This window comes from Equus asinus, chromosome 11 (assembly GCF_041296235.1).
Source record: "Equus asinus isolate D_3611 breed Donkey chromosome 11, EquAss-T2T_v2, whole genome shotgun sequence".
Taxonomy (NCBI): Eukaryota; Metazoa; Chordata; class Mammalia; order Perissodactyla; family Equidae; genus Equus; species Equus asinus.
In genome coordinates, this window is record NC_091800.1 from 25829794 (window position 1) to 25857498 (window position 27705).

Consider the following 27705-nt stretch of genomic DNA (forward strand, 5'->3'; position numbering starts at 1 on the left):
ATTTAAGAAATCATTCCACCTTCCCGACTCTCCCGTTTCCAGATTTGTAAAAGGAGTGCGCTAAACAGATGAGATATAAGTTCCCTTGAAATCCGAATCTATGTAATTGCAGCTCATTGAACACATTTACGGGCCAGCTTCTAAATTAAAACTTGCATCAAGTGCTGCATTTTAAATGGGCCTCCCTTTCAACTGGTACTGATTAATGGGGCTTGTTTTACTTGGGGCCAGGATATTCAATAAATCAGCCTAAATGCTAGAAGAGTGCTGCACAATATTAAAGAGATCCACTGGATTTTTAATGGTCAACAGTAATTGCATTAAAAATATCAAGGACTCTAAGATTCATGTCAAATGCTGATACAAGAAATTAAAGGCCTACTTGGTCAACCAATTAGATAAAATTGATCATGCTAAACAGTGTGCTTGATCCTTGCGAAACGAACTGAGTGAGTGTATGCCAACTAAGGCCATGAGGCAAGCGTTTCACTTTTCTACACTGGGAGGCAAAAAGAATAGACTCAATTCTCTGCTCCAGAGAGAAGCAAGTCAGGTTGGCGCTACATGACATCCAGCTGTGACCAACGTCCTGCTCCCCCTCCCAGCCCCAGCCCCCACATTTGAACTCTTGATTGATTTCTGTATAGCCTGGGTAAGTGTGGCAACTCTTCAGACCTTCCATTACCCTTTGGAAACAGGTAGAAAAAATTACTGCAGGTTGAGAGTGTTTAAAAAATAGTCTGGCTGATTCATATCTATCAGTAACCTGAAAAACAGAAATGAAACCAAGCGAAAGCTATGGGTTATAAGCATTTCCCCTCTAAGTTAAAATAGAGGAGTGCTTTTGACTCATCCATCCTAAACCTCATTTCTTTAAGGCATTTGACGATGACACAGTGGAATTTGTCATTTGCAGATTTTGGTATCTGACCATGAAAAAAGCCTTAGGTGTCACCGTGGTGCTAGATGAACGGCCCTCGGTCTGACCCACTCAGGCCGGTGTAGGGAAATAAACACTGATAGTCGCTTGATGGTTTCTGTCAGTGGCTCTCAGCTGGGGTGACTTTGCCCCCTAGGGAACATCTGTGGTTGTCATACTGGGTGGGGAGTTGCTAGTGGCATCTAGGAGGTGGAGACCAGGGATGCAGCTAAATGTCATAAAGCGCACAGGACGACCGCCCCCAGCAAAGAATCACCTGGCCCAGAATGTCAGTATCGCCAAGGTTTGGGAAACCCTCATCCATGTTGATTTTCCTGTGTTATAAAAACAAAAGACAAAACTCTAGCAAGGCTAGTACAGCTACTCTAGAATATCAGTAAAGTTTTCTGACACATCCTTCAGGTAGGATCTGGAATAACTCATAGCTTTAACCTTGTGCTAGGAGGTAAAGGTCCACTTGTCAACTCTGGAAAATAAAGCTTATTTTTGCAGTCTGCTACTGAACAAATTTATTTAAACTTCTCAAAATTCAATTTTATGAAATTTGATAGTAAAAATTTAATTTCTTTTATTTTAAAAAATGTCCAAAGCAAATTACAGTTTCAATTTAGAGCAGAGAGTCTCGCACAGCGTGTGGCCTGTGGGTGCTCAGGACTAGAACGAATGGTACCATACACCTACATGTCGGCCTGAAACAAGAGGCCTAAGCTCCAGAGTCAGCATGTCATGGAGGTGGCCTGAGCCGTAACTCAGAGTCGCCTTCTCTGGGAGGTGGAGCAAGCCTCCGCGACCCGAGTTAGGACACTTCCTTCACTGTGTTGCACAACGGGCTGCAGTACAAGTGGTAGGAGACCCATCTGCTCAGCTACAAAGAAGTTAGAAAACCCACAGAGACTCTGGGCCAATACACCTCCCCTGCTAACCAGAACTGGGTCACCCAGGTTGGAGCAGCTGGTTATCTTTTCCTACCAGGAAAAGTATCACAGGCAAGGAGAACGAAGAAATCTGACCATCAAAAGGTACTGAAGTCAATGAAACAGACTGGTTATAAAGTCTCTCAGAAGGAGGCGTAATCATAGCTCCCTTGGCAATGGCTCTGAGAGGCTCTCTGGCTGCCTCTGAAACACCGGTCCTGCCTGAGCATGGACGTTTTTTCAGGAAGTGAGGATGTGCCCCAGAGAGCAAACGCAGAAAAGATGCATAAGGCAGGCTCTAACCTAGATCTCACAAGAGGACTGAATTCCTTATGACCAAGACTCCGAGTGTTAATATAGTTAATCCTGCATATTGGTACATGAGTATTTGTCATAACTATTTCTTTATACTTTTTTGATATGTCTTAAATACGTTATAATTTAATGATAGCAAAAAAATGAAAAGACTTCAGGAATGTTACACCTGAATGAAAGTACTAACCTGATGCTTAATCCTAACAAGCAACAGTAACAGCCTCAGCTAGATGCCAAGTGGCCGCTAACGGCAGGACCAGGACTTGAAAAAATGGTGTTCAATGCCGCTTGCTCTAGGGTGGGTCAAAGGCAGAGTGTTGTGGCAGATCCTAAAGCAGAATGTTCATGTGTAAAATGAGGAAGATTTATGAGAGAAAGGTATATTTTCAAACTCAATAAGTAACGGAGGAAGAAAAACCCAAAGAAAAGCTGGATAAACTAAAAGGCTTCAGCAGTAATACAACACAACAGTACACACAAACCTGTGTGCACCCGACGTGACAGGTGTGGAGTGAAACTGGCCCATGCTCACCCCACCTCGTCTCAGCATACTCTACTGTCCCTTGGCAGTAAACAAATGCAAGCTATTCTTTTCAAATTACAACTTACTATTAACTTCCCAATCTTTGAAATTAAGGAAGACATTGGATATTTGTTTAAGTGCAAATTCTGATTTCTCAGGCTAAGGGATGAAGCCTCTTGACTGTGAATTGCTAGACTTAGTCAATTTTGCTGCCCTGGGGGCTCTCGGTACAGCTCAGCTCTCTGTGGGCCTCCCCACTCACTTCCCTTCCCTACTTCCCAGTGGGACCGTCCATCTAAGCCATTACTTTCTCTCAGAAGTTCATCTCATCCCCACCGCTTGTCCGGCCCCTCCCTGTGCCCCGTTCAGGACCCACCACAAGCACCTCCACTTCTACTAGGCCCTTTCTCCACGCTCAGCAGAGCATATGCTTGGCCTCTTTTGTGCCACCACTGCTCCTATACTCACATCTGCAGGGTGGTTCTCAACCACCAGAATCCCCGGGAAGGTCTGTGAAAATGCAGTTTGCTGGGCCCCACTCCCAGAGATTCTGACTCAACAGGTCTGGGTGGACCCTAAGAAGGTGCATTTCTAACTAGTCCCCAGGTGATGCTAATGCTGCTGGTCCAGGGACCCCACTCTGGGCATCATTCTCTGTTACTTGATTACATGCTTGTAGCTTCCACGAGACTGTGAGCTCTTGAGATCAGGGTGTGCTTGTTACACATCTCATCTCCAGGGTCTAGCCAACGTCCAGGAGTCATTTGATCAATCAACAAATATTCACTGAATGCCTATTATGTGCCAGGCACTGTTGTAGGCACTGGATTCAGCAGTTTAAACAATTTATATATAGATATATAGAGAGAGCGCTTTCCTTCTGGTACTACATAGTAAACTCTCAATAAAGGTTGAAATCTGAACAGTTGTATAGAAGGAAATATGGCCTTATCATGACCATTTTAATAGTGCTATGGAAATATCAATTTTCTATTTCCTAATTGTAGCTTTTCCTATTTGTATGTTTCTCCCTTCTGATATCCCCCCCCAATGCCCAAGACATAAATCCATAAACCTGGCAGTATACCAGGCTTTGGGGTCTTACAAAATATTTGTTGATTGATTTACAAAATATTTGATGTAGTTGACATATTAGTAAAAAACAACAAATCTAAGATGAACTTAAGCATGTATAATCAATATATTAAAGCAATTGGAGGACGTAAGCAAATCTCAGTATTTTCTTTTTTTTGTCTTCTTCCCAAAGCCCCCCAGTACATAGGTGTATATTCTAGTTGTGCGTACCTCTGGTTGTGCTATGTGGGCGCCACCTCAGTGTGGCCTGATGAGTGGTGCCATGTCTGCGCCCAAACCCTGGGCCGCTGAAGTGGAGTGTGCAAACTTAACCACTCAGCCATGGGACCAGCCCCTCAGTATTCTCATGTTGAGCAATATTGAGGAATTAGTAACTACTGGTTTTCAAATTAGCCTTAGTTGTCTCTAAGGGTATCTTTCTTCCCCTCCCTCTCTATTCTATACCCCGCATCTTGTGTTAAAACAACTTTGGCAGTTCTCAACTGCCTGCTATGGTGACTTTGATCTCCCAGGGGACCTAAGCAGGCTGCTGTACGAGCAGGCGCATCGGGGCAACATTTGGATTGTCCTGTGTACAATTCTGAGAAACTGGCAGGAGGCCTCGTGAGGCCATGGAAAGGAAGAGGACAAGAGCAGAGGCAAAGCTGATCACTTCTCCACGGTCAGGGAAGCCATTCCTCAGGATGTCACACCCCAGGCCTGGGAGCCACGGGCCATGCAACTCCTCACTCACTCCAGGAAAGTAGAAAACAGGTACCTCCATCTTTGGACTAATCTTCTGCAAGTTTCTCAGCAAATAAAAATGAGAGGACTCACAAAACGCAATTTAGAATGTAACTGAATTGACCCCAATGTTTACTTTCAAGATTTTTAGTATTCTTAAGGTTTGCAAACTTTTTAAAAGGCCTTCCATTCAAAGCCATGAGACACTCTGTGTTAATTATATGGAGGGAAAAATGGGCAGCATTTACGAATGGAATTCGTAAAGGTAGTTTCAATGTTCCAGATTAAAATATGTCTTCTCTGTTAACATCATACCCAAATTTGAGAATCATTGTTAGTGATTTCAAGGGTCGGTGATATCAAATAGTAATATTGTCTCAGAATAATATTCTCTTCCTATTACTACCCCAAATCAGTAATATAACATCCGAGTCCAAAATCATTGTGATTTCTACATATTGAAAGATTTAAGAAAAATTAATAACTTTGTTAGGAATATACTTTTATAATGGAGACCAGGGCCACCAACTTCATTTTTAGGATTCAATTCTAATGAAGTAAATTTTGATTATTAAAAGCTTTGGGTATAAATGTGTACTTTCGATGAGCCACACACTGACTTAAGAAGGCGAAGTCATCACTTATTTCCCTGGAGCAGCTTACGAATTATCACCTTCATAACCCAAAGGAATCACTACTTAAAAAGCGTGCAATTCGCTGCTGAGATGTGACTTCCAGTGACCCAGTCTCTTTCACACTGGCTAATATAAGGCTAAGACAAGGAGAAATCAGTTCCCATGGGCAACTAAACTGGTCTCATTACACTATTGCAACCCCATTTAGTGTAATAAAAGAACATAGCACTATCATCTGGAAAACATAAAAATAAATCTAAAATAAAAATATTCTTATTAACATCACTCATATGCTAGTAATAAATTAGCATCCTTAAAAAATTTTTCAATTCTTCACAAAATCCATCCTTATTTGCTGAGTTAACAAGGCTGAATTTAAAAAGTACAACAAAAAGTCTCGAGGCCTTCACTCCGGTGTAGACGGGACTTCTCAGTGTTTTCCGAGACGCAGCTTCTTGTTCTGGTGCTGCTCTTCATCCGGGGCCTCAGGTCTCAACACACCGTCTAAGCGTCCAAGAAGAGCTCAACGTCAGGAAAACTTCCCTTCAAAACCGCGGGCATTTGTTAAAGTCATATGCGTTGTAAGGTCAAAATAATGCTTTAGTTATTGAAAAGGAACATCCATTTTACTTTATCTTAAGATTCTCAACTGTTGGAGAGTAGATTCTAGATGATTCACTCAGGTAATATCGTATCTGACCTTTTAAAAAGTGGATTCACTCAACAGTGTATAGCCAACAATTCACACAACATTTTTGGGGAAAAGTCATTACTGTGATTAGGCTGGAAGAAGCAAAACGCACCTCCTCATCCTCCAAGGAGAGGAGGGAATGTCTGCGGGGCAGGAGGAAGCGGTCCGCCACCCCCACACTCCTCCCTGGGAGGAAGACAGACTTGTCCCATCGGTCAGGCGGGAGAAGGGCTCGGCTCCAACCTCTTCCCGTCTTTTGATTTTAGTAGCTTTACTGGTACAATAAACTGTGCATGTTTAAAGTGTACAATTTGATGAGTTTTGACCCAAGCACACTCTGAGAAACTATCACTAGAGTCAAGATGATGAGCAATCCATCACCCCCAAAAGGCTCCTCCTGGCCCTCTGCTTCCCGCCCTTCCAGGGCCCTGCTGCCCTCCAAGCCCGTGTGTTCCGCTGTGCTCTGTCTTCCTAGTCAGAGGGACCTGGATCAGGGCGCAGCCTTGCCTTCTGGAGGCAGATCTGGAAAGCCTCTCTCTCTGATATTATTATGTGATATTTGAAACATTAAAAAAAAAATACATGTAATACAGATGGGAGTTTTAAAGTCTAATAATAAAATGAACACTCAAGAACCTACGACCCAACCCAAAAACTAGAACATTTTCACTTCCTGCGTACTCTCGAAGCTTATCCCCTCCCTCTTTTACCCTCTTTTAGAGGTAACCACTCTCCTGAATTTTGTGTTTATCATTCCATTACTTCTTAGAAATAATTTTACCATAAAACTAAACAATACACTATTCGGCTTCTTGTTGAACTTTATATAGAAATTGTATCATAATGTATTTAGTCTTCTGCAATTTGACTTTTTCATTCAACATTATACTTCTAAGATCCACCCATGTTTAAGAATGTAGATGTAGTTCATTTATTTTTCATGGCTATATGATATTCCTCTGTGAGAATACACCATAATATTTTTACCTCATCTCCAGAGATAAACATTTCCGTTATTTCTAGCTTTTGTTTTTAAGAACATGCTGCAATGAATTATTTGTCTCTCATTTTTTTTAAAGATCGGCCCTGAGCTAACATCTGGTACCAATCTTTTTTTTTTTTTTGCTTCTTCTCCCCAAAGCCTCCCCAGTACATAGTTGTATATTCTAGCTGCGGGTCCTTCTAGTTGTACCATGTGGGACACCACCTCAGCATGGCCTGATGAGCGGTGCTGGGTCCATGCCCAGGATCTGAACTGATGAAACCCTGGGCTGCCAAAGCAGAGCATGCAAACTTAACCACTCAGCTACGGGCTGGCTCCTCTCTGTCTTTTATACAAGATGCAAGAGTTTTTCTAGGGCATATACTTAGAAGTCAAATTGCTGTGTCATGGAGTACATGCATGTTCAGCTTTCCAAAGATATTAAATTGTTTTCCAGAGTGGTTGTATAAATTTTAAGTACAATCAGCAATATATAAAAATTCCTGGGCCAGCCCTATGGCTGAGTGGTTAAGTTCCCACCTTCCACTTTGGGAGCCCAGGGTTTCGCTGGTTCAGATCCTGGGCACAGACACAGCACTGCTCATCAGGCCATGCTGAGGCAGTGTCCCACATGCCACAACTAGAAGGACCCACAATTAGAATATACAACTATGTACTGGGGGGCTTTGGGGAGAAGAAGAAGAAGAAAAAGAAGACTGGCAACAGATGTTAGCTCAGGTGCCAGTCTTTGGGAAAAAAAAGAAATTCCTAATGATCCACATCCTCACTAGCACTTGGTGCTGGCAAACTTTAATTCTGCATCTCTAATGGTGTAAAACATTGCTTCAATGTGATCTTAATTTACATTTCCCTGACTACTAATGAGGCTGAGCATTTTTTCATGTGTTTATTATACATTTGTGTTTCTTCTGTTGTGAAATATCTATAACTATCTTTTAATCCTTCTCTAGTAAATTTTTTTTCCTTATCAATCTGTAGGACTTCTTTTTATATTCTGGAAACCAATTCATTGTCATGTGTAGAAAATTATATTCTTCCAATGGATAGCTGGTCTTTCACTTTATTATGTCTTTTGGAAAAGAAAAGTCCTTATTTCTAATGTATTCTAATTTTTCAATCTTTTCTTTTACGGTCAGCATTATTTGCATCCTGTGTAAGGTTTCCTTTCTACTCTAGGTCATAAAAATATTGAATATTTTCTTCCAAAACTTAAAAAAAAGTCACTGAACTTCTGGTTTCTATTTCCACATACAAGGAGCTCGGAAGTTGCCACACAGTCCTAACAACAAGAAAAAGCTGTTCAGACTGAAAATCGACAACTCTTCTTGGATCTGCAAGAGAGGGAAGGACAGAGGTAAAGCCCAGCCCCCACAACTGGAGAGGCAGACAGGCGAATACAGGGAGTCGCGGCTCAGCGGAGCAGACTCATGAGTAGAAACCACCCTGAGAACGAGGGCTGGGGTAGGGAAACCTGAACCATGACTGATGAATTGCTGGAGGGTCAGTGTGGACCCAGTCATGGGGGGGTCCCCACAATACTGTAAGAGGTACTGCCAGGAGCTTGACCAGGTCTTCACAGTAAATACTGGAGAAAAATCCCCTCACACTTCTGGGGGGCGGAGGAACCATTCTGAAATATGCTAGAGTCCTTTGCTCTTTTTAACAAGGCCTATCCTCAGGGGAAACTAGTTAACCCAGATCTATTCTGCTATAGTTTTATCTGAGTTTAACTGACCTGGGGGAAGGGAAATACCCAACTCTAGCCCACTCTACTCATCTTGTCCCACTTAAGAGGGGAGAAGAAAATGGAGAGACACTTGTGAAGTTCACAGCCCGGAGGCACAAGCTCACTAAAAAACTGAGACCTAATCAAAGAACCATAGAATGCTAACTCTCCTCCCACACCTCACTACACATTACTAAGGCTTATTTACAGCAGTTCCTTTTACCTAGAACACCACGTCTGGCTATCAAGAAAAAAATTACAAGGCATACCAAAAGGCAAAAAACACAATTTGAAGAGACAGAGCAAGCATCAGAACCAGACATGGTAGGGATATTGGAATTATCAGACTGGGAATTTAAAATACCTATGATTAATATGCTAAGAGCTCTAATGAACATAGTAGACAGCATGCATGAATAGATAGGCAATGTAAGCAGAGATGGAAATCCTAAGGAAGAAACAAAAAGAAATGCCAGAGATAACAAACACTGTAACAGAAATGAACAATGGCTTTGACGGGCTTATTAGCAGACTGGACACAGCTGAGGAAAGAGTCTCTGAGCTAGAGAATAGATCAATAGAATCCTAGAAAGCTGAAAAGCAAAGAAAACAAAGACTGAAGAAAACAGCAGAGAATATCCAGCTACAAAAGGTGTAACATATGCACAATGAGAATACCAGAAGAAGAAGAAAGAAAGAAAGAAAGAGAGAAACAGAAGAAATTAATGTCAGACACCAAACCACAGATCCAGGAAGCTCAGAGAACAGCAAGCAGAATAAATGCCAAAAGAACCACACCTAGGTGTATCATTTTCAAACTAGAGAAAATCAAAGATGAAAAAAAAATCCGTTAAGAAGCCAGAGGAAAAAAACACCTTACTTACAGATGAACAAAGATAAGAATTACACCTGAATTCTCAGAAACCACACAAGCAAAAAGAGAGTGGAGTGAAACTTACTGAGAGAAAAAACCCACCAACCTAGAATTCTGTACCCTGTGAAATTATGCTTCAAAAGAGAAGGAGAAATAAAGACTTTCTCAGAAAACCAAAAATCGAGGGTATGTATTGCCAATAGACCTGCCTTCAAGAAATGTTAAAAGAAGTTCGTCAGAGAGAAGGAAAAGAATATAGGTCAGAAACTTGGATCTACATAACGTAGAGAAGAGCACTGAAGAAGGAATAAGTGAAAGTCAAATAAAAACTTTATTTTTCTTATTCTTAGTTGACTTAACAGATAACAGTTTGTTCAAATTAATAATACCAACAATGTATTCAATGATGTATGTTTGTATATACATTTATGTGCTTATGCATGCTGATATATAAGTGAAATGAATGACAACAATGATAGAAGGGCTGGGGGGGGGAGGAATTAGCATTATTTTGTTATTACAAGGTACTCATACTACCCTTGAAGTGGTATAGTGATATTGAAAAGTTGACTTGGATTAATTGTAATGTATATTGCACACCCTTTCTTTTACTCTAAAAAAGCAAAAAAAGAAGTATAACCAATATGCTAAGAAAGAAAAAAAACAGAATCATATAAAATGCTCAATTAAAACCAAAAAAGGCAGAAAAAAACGCAAGACAAAAATAGGAACAAAGAACAAGGACAACAAATAGCAAACAGTCATGAAAATGGTAGATATTAATCCAACTATATCAATAACCACTTTGAACATCAATGGTCCAAATGCACCAATAAAAAGATAGAGATTGTTAGAGTGGATAAAAAGTAAGACTAATTATGTGTTGTCTACAAAAAACCCACTTTAAATATAAAGATATATATAGATAGATAGATAGATTAAAAGTAAATGGAAGGATAAAAATATGCCATGGTAACACTAGTCAAAGAAACCAGGAGTAGCTATATTAATTTCAGGGATAATTAATATCAGGGATAAAAAAGGGCAGTACAGAATAATAAAGGAGTCAATTCTCCAAGAAGATATAATAATTGTTAATGATTATCTGCCTAAAAACAGTATCAAAGTACATGAGACACAAACTAATAGAACTGTAAAGGCAAACAGATGAATCCACTATTATAGTTGGAGACCTCAACATCCCTCTATTAGAAATGGATAGATCCAGCAGGCAGAAAATCAGTAGAATCATAGTTGAACTCAACAGCACCATCAATCAACTGGAAATAACTGACATCCATAAACTACTTCATCCAATAACAGCAGAATACACATTCTTCTCAACCTCACATGGAACATTCACCAAGATAGATCACATTCTGGGCCATTAAACACATCTTAATAAATTTAAAAGAACAGAAATAATACAATGTCTGCTCTCAGATCACAACATAATTCAACTATAAATCAATAACAGAAAGATAACTGGAATATCCCAACATTCACAGACATCAAACAAAACACTTCTAAATAACACATGAGTCAAAGAAGAAATCTCGGGACTGGCCCAGTGGTGCAGCGGTTAAGTTCGCATGTTCCACTTCTCGGCGGCCCGGGGTTCACTGGTTCAGATCCCAGGTCCAGACATGGCACCACTTGGCAAGCCATGCTGTTGTAGGTGTCCCATATATAAAGTAGAGGAAGATGGGAATGGATGTTAGCTCAGGGTCAGTCTTCCTCAGCAAAAAAAAAAAAAAAAAAAAAAAAGAGGATTGGCAGCAGATGTTAGGTCAGGGCTAATCTTCCTCAAAGAAGAACTCTCAGGATAAACTTTTAAATATTTTGAACTAAATGAAAATGAAAACACAACTTATTAAAATTTGTGGAATGAAGTGAAAGAAACACTGAGAGGGAAATTTATAGTACTGAATGTATACATTAGAAAAGAAGAAGGATCTAAAATCAATAATCTAAGTTTCTGCCTTAGGAAACTAGAAAAATAAGAGCAAATTAAATCCAAAATAAGCAGAAGAAAAGAAATGGTAAGAATTAGAACAGAAATCAATGAAATTGAAAACAGGAAATCAATAAAGAAAATCAATGAAACCAAAAGCTGGTTCTTTGTGAAGATTAATAAAATTAATAAGCCTCTAGCCAGGTTAACCAAGAACAAAAGAGAGAGGACACAAATTACTAATATCAGAAATGAAAGAGGGGACATCACTACAGATCCTATGGACATTAAAAGAATAATAAAGGAATACCATGAACAACTCTGTGCCCACACATTTGATAACCTAGATGAAATGGACCAATTCCTTGAAAGATATAATTTGTCAAAACCTACACAAGAAGAAACAGACAATCTGAATAGGCCTATATCTATTAAAGAAATTGAATCCATAATTAATAACCTTCCCAAACAGAAAGCACTAAGCCCAGATGGGTTAACTGGTGAATTCTACCAAACATTTAAAGAAGAAATGATATGATTTCTCTACAATCTCTTTCAGAGCATAGAAGCAGAGGGAATACTTCCTAACTCATTCTATGAAGCCAGCATTACCCTAATACCAAAACCCAACAAGGACATTACAACAAAAGAAAACTACAGAACAATATCTCTCGTGAACATCAAGGCAAAAATCCTCAACAAAATATTAGCAAATCAAATCCAAGAATATATCAAAAGAACTATACACCATGACCAAGTGGGATTTGTCCTAGGTATGCAAGGCTGTTTCAATATTTGGAAATCAATTAATGTAATCTATCACATCAACAGGCTAAAAAAGAAAAATCACAGGATCACATCAACAGATGAAGAAAAAGTATTTGACAGAATCCAACATCCATTCATGACAAAAACTCGTGGTGAGCTAGGAACAGAGGGGAACTTCCTCAGTTTGATAAAGAGTATCTACAAAAAACCTTACAGCTAACATCATAAATATTGGTGAGGCACTGAAAGCTTTCCCATTAAGATCAGGTACAAGGCAAGGATGCTCCCTCTCACCACTCCTTCTTAATAATGTACTGGAAGTTCTAGCTAATGCAATAAGACAAGAAAACGCAATAAAAGGTATACAGATTGGGAAGGCAAAAATAAAACGGTCTTTGTTCGCAGATGATATGACAATCTATGTAGAAAATCCAGAAGAATCAACAAAAAACCTCCTGGAACTAATAAGTGATTACATCCAGGTTACAGGATACAAGGTTAATATACAAAAGTCAATCTTTTTCCCATATACCAGCTATGGACAAGTGGAATTTGGAATTAAAAACCTAATACCATTTACATCAGTATCCAAAAAAATTAAATACTTGGTTATAAATCTAACAAAATATGTATAAGATCTATATGAGGAAAATGCTAAAACTCGGATGAACAAAGTCAAAGAAATAAATGAATGGAGAGATATTCCATGTTTATAGATGGAAAGATTTAATATTGTCAAGATATCAGTTCTTCCCAACTTAATTTACAGATTCAATGCAATCCCAATCAAAATCACAGTAAGTTTTTGTAGATATTGACAAAATTATTCTAAAGTATATATGGAAAGGCAAAATACCCAGAATAGCCAACACAATATTGAAGGAGAAGAGCAAAGTTGGAGGACTGATACCCAACTTCAAGACCTACTATAAAGCTACAGTAATGAAGATAGTGTAATACTGGCAAAAGAATAGACAAATAGATCGATGGACTAGAACACAGTGCCCAGAAATAGAACCTCACAAAAACAGTCAACTGATCTTTGATAAAGGAGCAAAAGCAACACAATGAAGCAAAGATAGTCTTTTCAACAAATGGTGCAAGAACACCTGGACATTCATATGCCAAAAAATGAATCCAAACACAGACGTTACACTTTTTATGAAAGTTAACTCAAAATGGATCACATACTTAAATGTAAAATGCAAAACTATAAAACTCCTAGAAGATATCATAGGAGAAAACCTAGATGTCTGTGGGTGTGGCGATGACTTCTTAGATACAATACTGAAGACAGAATCTATGAAAGAAAGAATTGATAAACCGGACTTCATTAAAATTAAAAACTTCTGCTCTGTAAAAGACAAAGTCAAGAGAATAGGGAGGTAAGCCAAAGACTGAGAGAAAATATTTGCAAAAGACACATCTGATAAAGGACTGTTATCCAAAAGATACAAAGAACTCTTAAAACTCAACAATAAGGAAACAAACAACCCCATTAAAAAATGGGCCACAGACTTTCACAGACACCTCACCAAAGAAGATATACAGATGGCAAATAAGCATATGAAAGGATGCTCCACATCATATGTCATCAGGGAAATGCAAATTAAAACAGGAATAGGATACCACTACATGTCTATTAGAATGGTCAAAATCCAGAACACTGACAACACCAAATGCTGACAAGGATGTGGAACAACAGAAACTCTCATCATTGCTGGTGGGGATGGTCACTGTGGAAGACAGTTTGATGGTTTCTTACAAAACTAAATACACTCTTAACATATGATCCAGCAATCGCATTCTTTGGCATTTACCCAAAGGAGCTGAAAACTTATATCCACACAAAAATCTGCACACAGATGTTTATAGCAGCTTCATTCATAATTGCCATAACTTGGAAGCAACCAAGATGTCCTTCAACAGGTGAATGGATAAATAAACTGTGGTGCAACCAGACAATGGAATCAGTGCTAAAAAGAAATGAGCTATGGAGCCATGAAAAGACATGGAGGAACCTTAACTGCATATTACTAAGAGAAAATAGCCAATCTGAAAAGGCTATATACTGTATGATTCCAACCATGTGACATCTGGAAAAGGCAAAACTATGGTTAAAAACAAAAATCAGTGGTCGCCAGGGGTTGGGGAAAGGAGAGAAATGAATAGGTGGAGCACAGAGGATTTTTAGGGCAGTGAAAATACTCTATGATACCATAATGACGGATACATGACATTATATAGTTGTCCAAAGCCATAAAAAGTACAACATCAGAAGTGAACTGGAATATAAACTATGGACTTTGGGTGATTATGACGTGTCCATGTAGGTTCTTCAGTTGTAACAAATGTACCACTCCAGTGAGGAATGTTGATAATGGGGGAGGAGAGGGACATGTGGGAGCAGAGGGTACATGAGACCTCTCTGTTTCCCGCAATTTTTCTGTGAACCTAAAACTGCTCTAAAAAAAATAAAATCTTAATAAAAAAAATGCCCCAAAATTACCTTTCCACTTAAGTCTTTAATTCATATGGAATGGATTTTTGTGTATCATGTCCCCTCAGAGCTGGACAGACTCTCCCTTGAGCATCCTTTTCAAGGTCTAGATTGGTTGGGGTGGAGCGGGGTAGTTAGGAGAGGTAAGGAAGGACAAATACTGTAAAGCCTGATTTGGTCAAAGGTCAAGCGCCAGTCTAGCTATAAAGCTGGTATTTTAACCTTCATCTGTCTGATTCCTGTGTCTGTTTCTCGGCTGAATCCAAAATTGGAAAGGAATTACATACTATATGATTTCATTTATATGAAATGACCAGAATACAAAGTAGATTAGTGGTTGCATGAGGCTGGGGGTAGGAGAAGATGGGGATGACTGCAAATGGGTAAGAGGTTTCTTTTTGAGATGATGGAAATGTTCTGAAATTAGATTGTGGTGATGGTTGCCCAACTCTGTGACTATACTAAAAACCAGTAAATTCTACACTCTGAAAGGGCAAATTTGTGATATATGAATTCCATCTCAATAAAGCTGTTATAAAATTGAAAAAGAGATAGGGATATTATTTATTGATAGAAAACACTTGTTCAGAAATACATACAAAACATAAACTTGCAGTTCAATGAACAGTCACAAAGCGAGTATACGTTTAATCATCACCCAGGTCAATAAATAAAACACTGCCAGCCAAGCAGAAGCCTTCCTCAGCCCCTCCCAACTGCAACCCTTCCAATCTCAGGCCTTCTAGCCACAGCACACCTTCCGTTTCCGTAGTGATCAGAACAAATCCTGGATACAAGCCCTCTGCTGACTGTAAGTGGCAAATATCTCCTATTCCATGGCTTGTCTTTGTACTTTGTTAATCGTATCTTTTGATGAACAGATATTCTTAATTTTAACATAGATAAATTAATTCATCTTTTTATGGTTAGTGCTTTTTATGTCCCTTCCCTAACAACAGCGAATTATTAATTGACTCCTTCAAACAGTGTTATTGAACACACATTCTTTAATCAGACTCATATATATTTTTTTCTTTCCTTTTTTCCCTTCACTTTTCTCGTGATAAATTTTTAAGAAAAAAGATGGAGTGGATATGTATTTTTTTCCAGATTGAAAATAAAAAATTTACCACTTGAATAAAATAAAGCTAATTCAGAACACAGAAAATCAAGCTACTTGCATAGAAATTATTTTCATAAAGACTTTTATATTTTCTGATTTTTCAGGGTAATTCAAGCATTGCTATTATAAAGATGTTTACTTATTATACTAAACTTCCACTTGCCCAGAATCCAAACAGAAAGATAACATAGCTAATATTTTAATTAATATCATACAGCAATAAATAATATTCAAAATTATGTGCCTAAGGAATTGCAAGATCTCCCAAAGATTATATTACATTTAAAATATCTGTGTTAATATGCAACTAATAAAGCTTGAAGACTAGTAATTCATTTATGGTAGCTGTGATGACAGTTAATTAGATTATTCAAATAAGCAGAACATTTCCATTCTCTGACCAACCTGAGCAAATTTGACTTTAATAAGAATATATGATAAGTACATATCCTCATAATTTGGCTCTAGATCCATTTGTATTAATTATAGACATTTTTCCTTTCTAAACGGCCAAGAAGCTTCGCTTTGGTATAGAAGAACATCGTTGTTTACTGTTTCCCATAAATTTGTTTTATAAATTCAATTTGTACACAATTATTTGCACTAAACTACAGATTCTATAGGGCTAATTATTAACCAGCACTTTCTATCACACCTAGCATACAGTAGACACACAAATGTTTGTGAACGAATTGAAGAGTAAAAATCTAACCTGCAGAAAGCATACGCTCCATCTACGACCACAACAACTTCCAGCACCCGACAGTGAAATGCACTATGTGCTCCTTCTTAGGGACAAAGCGAACCTCAATAAAGGACTAGTAAATACTTACTCTCTCTGCTTTCAGGCTCATTTTGTTCAAGAACACAAGTTCCTGATGGATTCAGCTGCCACTGCAAAAGGGCACAAATGTTTTATTTATGTGTTTAAGAAGGATTTAATAAACAGCATTTCAGCACCCTACTTTCAAATATCAGAACAGCTTGAAAAAAGAGTTAACATGTCCATACCAACGAGGCCCTAATAACAACCTTGAATGATGTGACTTCTGGTATCAGATTCAATATTCTTAGAGAAGGAAGGAACTCTAAAGATCCTTTACCTTCATTTTACAGGTAAGGAAGTAGAAGACTAGAGAAGTATAGTGAATTGCCCAAGGTTACACAGTAACTAAAGGCAGCAATAGAATTAGAACCTGGGTTTGCCCATGTCCAATACTATAGAATTTCCACGACATCATATTCTATCTCTAGGTCCTACAGAATCTTATATTAAAGAAGGAAAATATGATCAAGATTATCTTGCCTTTTAATATAGCTATACAATATATACTGTTACTTATATATCATACTATATATCATATCTTATCTTATCACATCATATCACATCTCCTCTGATTATAGTTTTCCATCTCGACCATTCAGAAATAAATAAGGAAGACTCAATATTCTCAGATTATTACAGAGAAGCCTGGAGCAGCAGACAAGAAAAACTGAGTGTAATTAGGATCTCACAGCACAGCCCTTCCTTTCTTACTTGCGTAGAAATCCCTGTCATTAGAATCCCTAATGACTCAGCCACAAAGGCCTGACTGGGACACTATCTCCAGAAAGACACGATTGATTGTGCAGGACCTGGGAGCCTCTGCCATCAGTGTCAGTTAGTGCATCAGATAAACTAGTGAGATCATGGGGCTTTTGTGGGGGGTAAAATACAAGACAAACATTTTACCACGTGTAAAAAAGTCCTTGGAAAGGGAAGACGTCTAGAACTGGCTGTCATCTATAGAAATGGGATGGTTAGGGTTAGCACAAGGGGAAAAAAAGGACTTACAGAGATGTTTCAAAACATGTCAAAGTACTAAATTCTATTAATTTGGTTAAAGCAAAAACCAATAATCCTGAATTTACATTTAGGGATATTCATAAAAAGACTATTTCTAACTGTAAAAACTTAGAAGCAATCTAGGTGTCCAATAAGAGGGGAATGATTAAATAATTTCTATCTATAGGTTGGAATATTGTGCAATTATTAAAAATTATTTTTAAAGAATTTTCAATGACACAGAAAACACAGCAATATGTTAACAGTGGTATCTATGAGTTGTGGGATATCTGTTTTTTAAAAATTTTCCTAGTTCTGGGGGCTGGTCCCATGGCCGAGTGGTTAAGTTCGCGCGCTCTGCTGCAGGCGGCCCAGTGTTTCGTAGGTTCGAATCCTGGGCGCGGACATGGCACTGCTCGTCAGACCACGCTGAGGCAGCGTCCCACATGCTACAACTAGAGGAACCCACAACGAAGAATACACAACTATGTACCGGGGGGCTTTGGGGAGAAAAAGGAAAAAATAAAATCTTTAAAAAAAAAAAAAAAAAAAATTTTCCTAGTTCTTTACAATGAGCATGTATTACTTTTGTAATTGCGATAAAAAAAGTAATACGACCTAATAGAGAAAAATTCACATGTATTAAATACAAAAAATGAGAGTTTTTGAGTAAATGGACATGGATTTACACTGGCAAAATCTATTCTTGGAAATACTGTTGCCCACTCCTAGCCTAATTTGCAACAACCCCACAGAACAAGACCACTTATCTCAAGGTCTGTGGTAATATTTCAAAGAGAAAAGCAAAAAGCTTTCAAACAAAATTAATTTCAATTTGCTTTAATCTTAAAAACAAACATCAAGTTTATTGACACTACTATTTATTGATATATCATATTATATATATTATTATATACTACTTATTGATATTACTTTTGACAGTCTAAAAGTAAGTATAATCACTATTGAAATTCAAATGTAAAACAAATACTAGTTCATATTAGTTACTGGTACTTACAAAACTAGGTGTTTATGTACTCCTGTGTTCATCACAGCATTATTCACAATAACCAAGATGTGGAAGCAACCCAAGTGCCCTTCTACAGATGAATAAATAGAGAAGATGCGGTGTGTGTATACACACACACACACACACACACACACACACAATGGAATACTACTCAGCCATAAAAAAGACAAAATCTTGCCATTTGTGACAACATGGATGGACCTTGAGGGTTTTAGGTTAAGCGAAATAAGTCAGACAAAGACAAATACTATATGATTTCACTCGTATGTGGAAGATAAACAAACACAAAGATAAGGAAAAAAGATTGGTGATTATCAGAGGGGAAGGGGTGGAGGGAAGGCAAAAGGGGAAAAGGGGCACATATGTATGGTGATGGGTGGAAACTAGACTTTTGGTGGTGAACACAATGCAAGCTATACAGAAGCTGAAATACAATGTCCATCTGAAATTTACACATTGTTATAAACCAACGTGACCTCAATAAAATAATTAAAAAGAAAAAACCTAGGTGTTTAGCTAACTAGGTAGTTTAAATTATTACATAATATTTCAAGCCAAGCCAGAGAGGGACAGGAGGGGAGGGTGGAGAGCTAAACTTCATCGGAAGGAGTACAGGGAAAAACCACGTGTACCTGGGTGGGTCTTGGCCCGACAGGTGTTTCTGTATCCCATCTCTGCTGGAGGGGCCTTCACTCCCCTTGTCCTCCTGTCTCCTTCTGCTTCCCTTGCCCTATCTTATATTCTTATGATCTCCTCATTCTCTTAATAAGTGAACAGCTACCAAAAATCCACCAGTGAGCAAGACACTTCAGAATTTACTTAAGCTATCACTCACAGTCCTAAAGAGCTAGGTCCCTTAATCTTGCAAAGAGAATCTGAAAAATCTGTTTCTTCCCGCTCTTCAGGAGGAATGAAGAGACAGAAAACAAAAACAGGACTGGAGATTTCTCTTTGATTAGCTGGATGGAAGCTTTTGTTTAGTTTTACAGGTAGTTTAAATTATTATTCTAGTTGTGGTATGTGGGACGCTGCCTCAGCGTGGTTTGATGAGCAGTGCCATGTCCGCGCCCAGGGTTTGAACCAACGAAACACTGGGCCGCCTGCAGCGGAGCGCACGAACTTAACCACTCGGCCACGGGGCCAGCCCCTTACTTCTTTCAGTGCCCCGCCCCTTAAAACTGTGATAAGCTTTAAATAAAATGGGAAATAAAAAACCAAAAATACATGACAAAAATAAAAAGGGTAAAAGTTTATGATACTTCAAACACACATAGAAACTAGATAGTATGTTGTTATAGTTTTAATATTTTAAATATACACATATTTTTGAATAAATATCTATTAGGTGTCTTATATGTTCCAGGCACCCTGGACTGAAACAGGAATGTAAAGCTGAAATTTATAAACAGTTGTGTTATATGCCTTTTGTACCCACTGCAAATTCCAGTACACAAATGTTACATTAAATGTCAGGATTATCATTAAAAAGCAACATATGATTCTGGATAGGATCCTTTGGCTACAGAGAACATTGTTGGGACAGCTGGTGAACCTTGAGTGGCAGCTGCGGATTAAAGGCAGTAACGTATCAATGATAATTTCCCAAGTTTGGTGGTTGTATCGTGCTTATGTAGGAGAACATACCGTTGGAGGAAGTACACAATAAAGTATTTATTACACCAGAGAGATCTGGTATCATGTCAACAACTTACTCTCAAATGTTTCTGAAAAAGAAAAGTTCTTTGTAGCGTTTTTGTAACTTTCCTGTACGCTTGAGATTGTTTCTAAAAAGAAAAAGGTTTTTAAAAACCTAAATAGTAAGGGGCTGGCCCCGTGGCCGAGTGGTTAAGTTCGTGCGCTCCGCTGCAGGCGGCCCAGTGTTTCGTTGGTTCAAACCCTGGGCGCGGACATGGCACTGCTCATCAAACCACGCTGAGGCAGCGTCCCACATACCACAACTAGAAGAACCCACAATGAGAAATATACAACTATGTACTGGGGGGCTTTGGGGAGAAAAAGGAAAAAATAAAATCTTAAAAAAAAAAAAAACCTAAATAGTAAAAAAGTACAAAGAGTTAAAGTTCTGAGTTTTCCATGAACTACCTCAGTCCTTTTTTTGAAATATCAAATATTAATCCCTTTTACTTTTTTCTGATTTTTCTCGTAAGAAACATGTGGTGTGAGCCTGTGTCTCTCTGCCTTTGTTAATCTTAGACGATTTTCACCTCTACCAAACCAGGCAGGCAGGGAGGGTGGAGGTGGCTCAGGGAGTTTCTCTTGTTAGCCACCAGATGGCGCCAAAGAGCCTACTGAGTCAGGATCTGTAAGGTCAATGCACAACTATCTACAGAGATGGAAGTTCATTAGGCAGAGATCCTAACCTGAATATTTGTAATGAGGTAAATGCTTGCACATAAACATAAACTCAACAATAATAATTTGTTGAAACTCTTTAAAAGGGTGGAAATCACTAATTCAAAATATGCAACAGGGTACCTAACAACAAAATACAAAGTATACTTGAAAAAATGTGTATCTACTTACTGTAAATTTGCTAACACCCTCAAGTTCCCCAAACCTCATGTAAGAGATGTCTGCCTTCTTTTTTCCAACGTCCACATCCCCTGCATAGATTTGTTTTATGCCTGCACCTTTAATTAAAGGTACACACTCGTCACACGGGCACTTTGTCACAAAAATCATACTTCTTTCTTCTGGTTTTATTTCTTGACACCTACAAAAAAAGTATACAATATGAGGAAAATAGTCTCTGAAAGGGTACGTTACATTTTAGAGAAATCTTTAAACAGTAAAACTGAGCTGCTTTAAGAATAGATTTACAACATTATAAACAATAATCATCAAACCTAATTCTTGCTGAATTAGTGAATGTTCAAAATATATAAACTCACAAAATGTTAAAATACAACCTGAACATGACAATTATCATACATAAAAGTCATTTACTTATTCTGAGCAATTTGGCAAAATGCTCAGTATTCAAGTAAAAAGTAACAATACAGAAAGAGACAGAAAGCAAAAAAGGAGGAGGGGGACAGTGAGCGAGGAAAGGTTTCTAAGTAGGTCGGAACCTCTTTATAATGCAGGAATTAGGGTCTGGAACTAACACCCTCCTTAAGAGTTTACCATGCGTGGCTAGACAGTAATTCATGGTAGACAAAAGATTTACCCCTTATCTGGTACCTAATGGATATTTAATAAATGTTTACTAAATTGATAAACTAACATTAAAGTTCTGTTTTGAGTTACAGTTCCCTTACTCCCTCCCTAAGGCAGGATAATTTTATTTAACAAATGTTTGGATTGACAGATCCATACCTCCATACAGAATAAAGCAGGTAAATCTACAATAAAGAGCACAAGGAAAAGAACAGAGGAGTTATTTGCTCGGGGTAGATTAGGACTAAGGAATGCTCTCATCTACGGCTATGGGGTTCTACTTCCTGTTTCCATGGTTAACACGGTTCTCAGTCAGCCATCTTACACCACTGCCAGCCTTCCATATCCATCTCCCTAGTTCAGACTTTCATTCTGTTTGCCTGGACCATGGCAACAGAACTGTATGCATCTAGTCTGTTCAAACAACATACCTGCAAAAGCAATTGGTAGTGTGGCCCTGTCAATGCAATTCCACTTCCCCCTTGCCTACCAAATGAAGTCTAAACTCAAAGCCTTCCCTTGTCCAGGCTCAATCTATTCCCACATGCTCCACAGTCGAGCCTAAGTGGAACACTCATGTTCCCAAACACACACACTGCATTTTCCTACTTCTACACCATTGCCATGCCTGAAGCAAGAATGGCTTCCCTTCAAGCAAGCATCTCCAAGAAAGCCACAATCCTACCAAACCTTTAAAGCTCAGCTCAAATGCCAGCTCCTCCATAAAGCTTTTCCCTCCCACTCCCCTTCCAATCCTAACAGCCCCTGAATTTCCATAGCAACTTTGTGTTGGCCTTTCTCACACAACTGATCACATTAGATTGAATGCGGTCTTATATCCCCAACTCATTACAAGCTCCTCAAGGACAGGAGCCATATCTTATTCGGTTTTGAATCCCGTATGATCGATCACTCCCTTAACGGTAACTGCAGAGAAACACTTGTGGAAATGATGCAAATTAACGTTAGAAGGAGGTAATGCCAGTTATCATCTCTAACAAAAACCATGTTAAAGCAATCTGTTTCATAATAAAATCTATATATTCATAAATACGTGTGCTCTAGATTTAGAAAACAAAGAAGAGCTTACAATCCAGAAATATGTAAGACCCTAAAGACAAACTTCAAGCAGTTTCACATTGGAGAGAGAAGGAAGGGAGGGGAAAAAAAGACTTGCTCAATCAATCTGAAGGCTTGGAGGATCTCTGACAATGGCCTCTGTTCAGGCTGCAAGGACCAAGCTCCAGCAAAGCTAGACTTCTGAAAAGAATGCTTCTTGGAATTGTAAAAAAGGAAATAAATTACAATTAACAGAAAGCTAATTTCAACTAACCCTTACTACATTTTAAAGACAATACATGCAAACAAATTTCATACCTAAATGTCAAGGCATTCTGTTCTGCATGTACAATGTATCTGAATTTCCTTATTTCTCTGTCTTTCTGTTTGTCATCCATGTGTGGGAAGTCAGCATACTCAGATCCAACAGGAAAAGCATTATAACCGCATCCTACGAAGTACATCGCGCCTGTTCCATCACAAGTTCGCTACAAAAGTGAGCAAACCAACGAAGCTTAGTTTTCAACATTCTGAAAAGGCACCTTGCAATGTATTTATAAAGCCTACCATCATACTTTGCATAAGGAATTCAATTTTACATGACAAACTGAGCCATCCAAAAAATACAATATCAGGTTCTCCTATTGCAGTATGGTCCTGTCAAAGCTAAATTTCAAGAAGGCGGATCTTCTCTAATATACAATCTCAAGGCAGTCCTTGGTTTTAGCAGTTTTAATTAAACACTAGCTTGTTTAATTCACAAAATGTTTCACTTGATTCAGACATCTCTCCCCAAATGGGTTGTAAGATCCCGGAGAAAAGAAACAATATCTTATATTTGTTTCTATCCCTTAGAGTACACTTATCAGAGTGTTCCATACATGGCAAGTGCTCAATAAATGATGGTTAATTTCCTATACACTCTGCGCCGTGCAACTGGTTAGCAAGCCAAAAGTTTTAAAAATATCTCAAACAGACAATTTCTGTTGTTGGGCTAAAAACATGCTATTATAATATGGTGGAAAATTAAAAATGTACTTTCCTTTAATCTTCAATATTTATTGAGTCTCGATTATATATACATATTACCATAGAACTTCTTACTTCAGTGGCTCTTTTTTATTTCTCCTGGTCAATACCATCTTAAGTGTTAATATGAATGCTTTACCAATTATTAGAGTGAAATACTTTATAAATCATAGTGTTTATAATAGTTTGGAATACGCTATAAGCCTCTCTAAATTTCAATATACTATAATTACTCATGAGACAGTTATCAACAGACTCATTACTGTAGCAGCTGGATAAAAATCATTGTTATGGTGAGCCAACAAAAGCTTACAAATAAAATATTATCTCATTAATAAAGTATTCGTGAGCATTTACTAAATGTCAAACATCATGCTGAGTCTTACATGTTTTATTTCATTTAATACCTCACAACAACCTAGAGAGTAGTACTATTATTATTTTAAATAACTTGTCCAGGGTCACAAAGCTAGTATAACAGCCAGGATTCCAGCCTAGGTTGCTTGACTCCAAATTCATGTCTTTCCATTTTACCATGCTGCAGACACTATAGATAGATGGAAACAAATTCTCCACAAAGTGGTTGAGAACCAGATGTTAAGCCAAAAGGCTGCTGAACATTCATATAAACACAAATGGGAGTTCTGACCACAGGCCAGGCACAGCGCTGGTGCTGGGAATACAGCTGTAAACAAGACAGACAATCCTTGCCTTCCCGAACCTCCCAATCTGGAGATGATAAGGAAGTGGACACAATTTTAACTGCGATGAGCAGGCTATGGGAGTTTTGGGCGAAGGAGCCTATCCTAGTAGAGGTTAACAGTCGGGATAGCGGTAAGAGGAGTCGACAGTGATTTTGAGGGTGGAATTCCTAGCACTTGGCGATTGACTGTATGTGTGGAGTAACAGGGAATGAATGGGATGGTGACCACTGATGAAGGACAGGTTAGCAGGGAGGATACTGGCTCTATTGGCCAGGGTGAACTCGAGAGGCTCCTGAAACATCGAGGCAAACAGTCCAACTGCTTGCTGTAAAGTCTACTGAAGCAAAACTTCGCCCCCTACTCATCTTTCAGTCAGCCACACAGCTACCAAGCATCTCTTGATTCCATGCCCTCCTAACCCACCTCCGTAACTCCAAGCCCACACTGTCTCTTTTTTCTTAGTCTCCCCACTTCCTGTCTAGCCCCACTTTATTCTTTTACAAGGTAAATTAGATCAAATCATTTTCCCACTTAAAATGTTCTCAGAATACACTGTCCCATACAGTAGCCACTAGCCACATGTGGTTAGGCCGAATTGAGAGGTGCTGTAAAATACACAGAGGATTGTGAAGACTTGATATTTCTCCATGTACAATATTTTGTTAATAATCTTTTATATTGATTATATGTTGAAATGCTAATATTTCTGGGCATATTATATTAAATAAAATATGTTCTTAAAAGTAATTCACTAATTTTTTTTAATGTAACTCCTACAGAACTTAAAATTATGTACATGGCTTTCCTTTTATTTCTACTGGTTATCATGGTGCTAGGGTATCCCACTGTCTAAAGGATAAGTACAAATTCTCTACACGGTATAGAAAGTTCTTCGTGGTCCAGTGCAATTTTTTGCCACTACTATACACAGGACTCCGGACTCCAACATGCCAACACATTTGCATTTTCCCACCTTCTTACCCCCTACCTTTTCGCATGTTATCCTCCTGGTCCCACGAACTTGCTCTGCCTGATGAATTCCTACTCATTTCTCAAGACTAATAGCATCTCGCCTCCTCTAAGAACATTTTATTCACTTCTCCAAGCAGAGCAAATATTCCTCATCTATGCTTTCACGGATTCATATTATATTCACACTCATATATCAGTCTCTTTTTCACTTCTCAGTCTCCATGACTAGACTCTATAAGGCCACGAAGGGCAGAAAATGTGCTCTTTAACTCCCCATTGTTCACTGTGACAGAGTGCCTACCCTGGAGAAGATGTTTAATAAATGTTTGCTAAATAAAATTAACCTCTCTAGGAAATTATTGAGGGAATAAGCAAACGTTTATAGAACTTAATAAGTGCACCAATAAAAATATTAATCCCAGTGGATCAATAAAATGTAACACTTGAAACTGAACTATGTTTAAACAAAATCAAGGCTACACGTTTAAAGAACTATTTTCATACTTACAGATTTGCCTTCTGCCCAAATGACTGCTCCAACTCCTGTTTTATGATCCTCTGAAAGACACATGGCATGCAACTCAGTAAGAATCAATAATCTGTTAGTTTCAGAACTATATTTTCCAAAAATAACAAAAACATTTATTGAAACATACTTTATAAATATATCAGCAATCCTTGACATCCTCACTAATTATAGAAAAGTTTTAAACAAATACTTTTAAGCATGGAATATGGGAGCTAGGTACTAAATACCTAGACAGTGTTCCAAGATCTACACATATGTGCAGATCACTACAATGGCATTGCCCACGGTCAGGTCACTTCAAAGCTGTAACCAGAACTGATGTAACTTTACTGATTCTCCACCAAGGCAGTTTCTAAATGACTATTGCTAATAGGTGGTGAAACTGATTAAGGAAGAAGTTTCTGAACTAATGAATTTTGTGTAATAACCATTCACAATAATTAAATCTGTTTTCTAGAATTTTTTACCCTCTAATCATGGAAAATACATTTTACGGAAATGTTCTTGCTAAGAAAAAAGTTCAAACTTATAATACAAACATAAATAAATCTTTATGGGCTTTCATATATATACATATATTTTGCTGTAAAGTGCATGAAAGGCATTTTGATTTAAACAAAATGGTGCCCTTTCCCTGACCCTCAGTCTACCCAAGGGGAAAAAGAATGCCAACTTAGTGACATGACGCTTATTTCTAAATCAAGTGGCAGAAATTATAAACATAAGATAACTTTCCTGCAGAACCCAAAGCTCTGCAACAAGTAAAGTTGTACTTCTTAAAACCATTAATTTGAAACAGAAAATAAAAAAACAAAATAAAAATTCTCCATACTAAGAATTGACTTTTTCTTTCTACTAATACCAAGGGTAAGTTTCAAATTTCTAAGACAATTATATGCTAATTATGAAAACCATAGTATTTATCAAAATCTTCCCCCCCCCCCCCCCAGGAAGATTAGCCCTGAGCTAACATCCGCGAACCCTCCTCTTTTTCTTTCTGAGGAAGACTGGCCTTGAGCTAACATCCGTACCCATCTTCCTCTACTTTATACATGGGACGCCTGCCACAGCATGGCTTGCCAAGTGGTGCCATGTCCGCACCCAGGATCCGAACCGGCAAACCCCAGGCCGCCGAAGCAGAATGTGAGCACTTAACCGCTGCACCACCGGGCCAGGCCCTATCAAAATCTTCATAAGGGACTAATACAGTTAAGTTGGTATATTTACACAAGGGAAAGTAACCACCATCCATGAACCTACCCCAGGGCATTTTCCTACTGGTGAGAATTAAACTTACCTGTGGCTTCACTCTACAATTTAGTAAAAGTTAATCCTTCCAATGATACCATATTTAAATACCTACTTTTCTAGTAAAAGTACAAAGAAACTTTATTCCACCTGTGCATTAAAAATCAGGATGCCTTACAACTAAGTTAATTTTTAAAAGTTACGATACTATAATGAAATTCCCGATCTTCAGTTCAAGCAAGCTCGGGTTTTCAAAATTATATCCCAACGCATTTGTATCATTTATTCTAAGTACTTATACCCATTATTTCATTTTTACTCTAAAGGTAAAGCAGATAAAATTTC

The 27705-nt window shown here is 38.3% G+C and overlaps 1 protein-coding gene across 4 annotated transcripts in view; it reads right to left on the reverse strand.

Annotated features, from left to right (window-relative positions):
* Positions 1 to 277: 277 nt before the first annotated feature.
* Positions 278 to 27705, reverse strand: part of CDADC1 (cytidine and dCMP deaminase domain containing 1) — a 52857-nt gene continuing 25429 nt past the window's right edge. Inside the window, exons 6-11 of one of the 4 annotated variants that reach the window (XR_011506906.1) lie at positions 26092 to 26141; positions 23197 to 23366; positions 21184 to 21373; positions 18628 to 18709; positions 16618 to 16678; positions 4623 to 5649 (exon numbers count right to left, since the gene is read on the reverse strand). Coding sequence is in view for 3 of the 4 variants with exons in the window: in XM_014838934.3 (XP_014694420.1) it covers positions 5576 to 5649; positions 16618 to 16678; positions 21184 to 21373; positions 23197 to 23366; positions 26092 to 26141 (545 nt within the window). In the remaining variant the exon portion in view is untranslated. Of the gene's footprint in view, positions 5689 to 16617; positions 16679 to 18627; positions 18710 to 21183; positions 21374 to 23196; positions 23367 to 26091; positions 26142 to 27705 lie in introns of all 4 variants that reach the window. The other 3 variants (XM_014838934.3, XM_070520648.1, XM_014838935.3) reach the window with 3 other exon arrangements.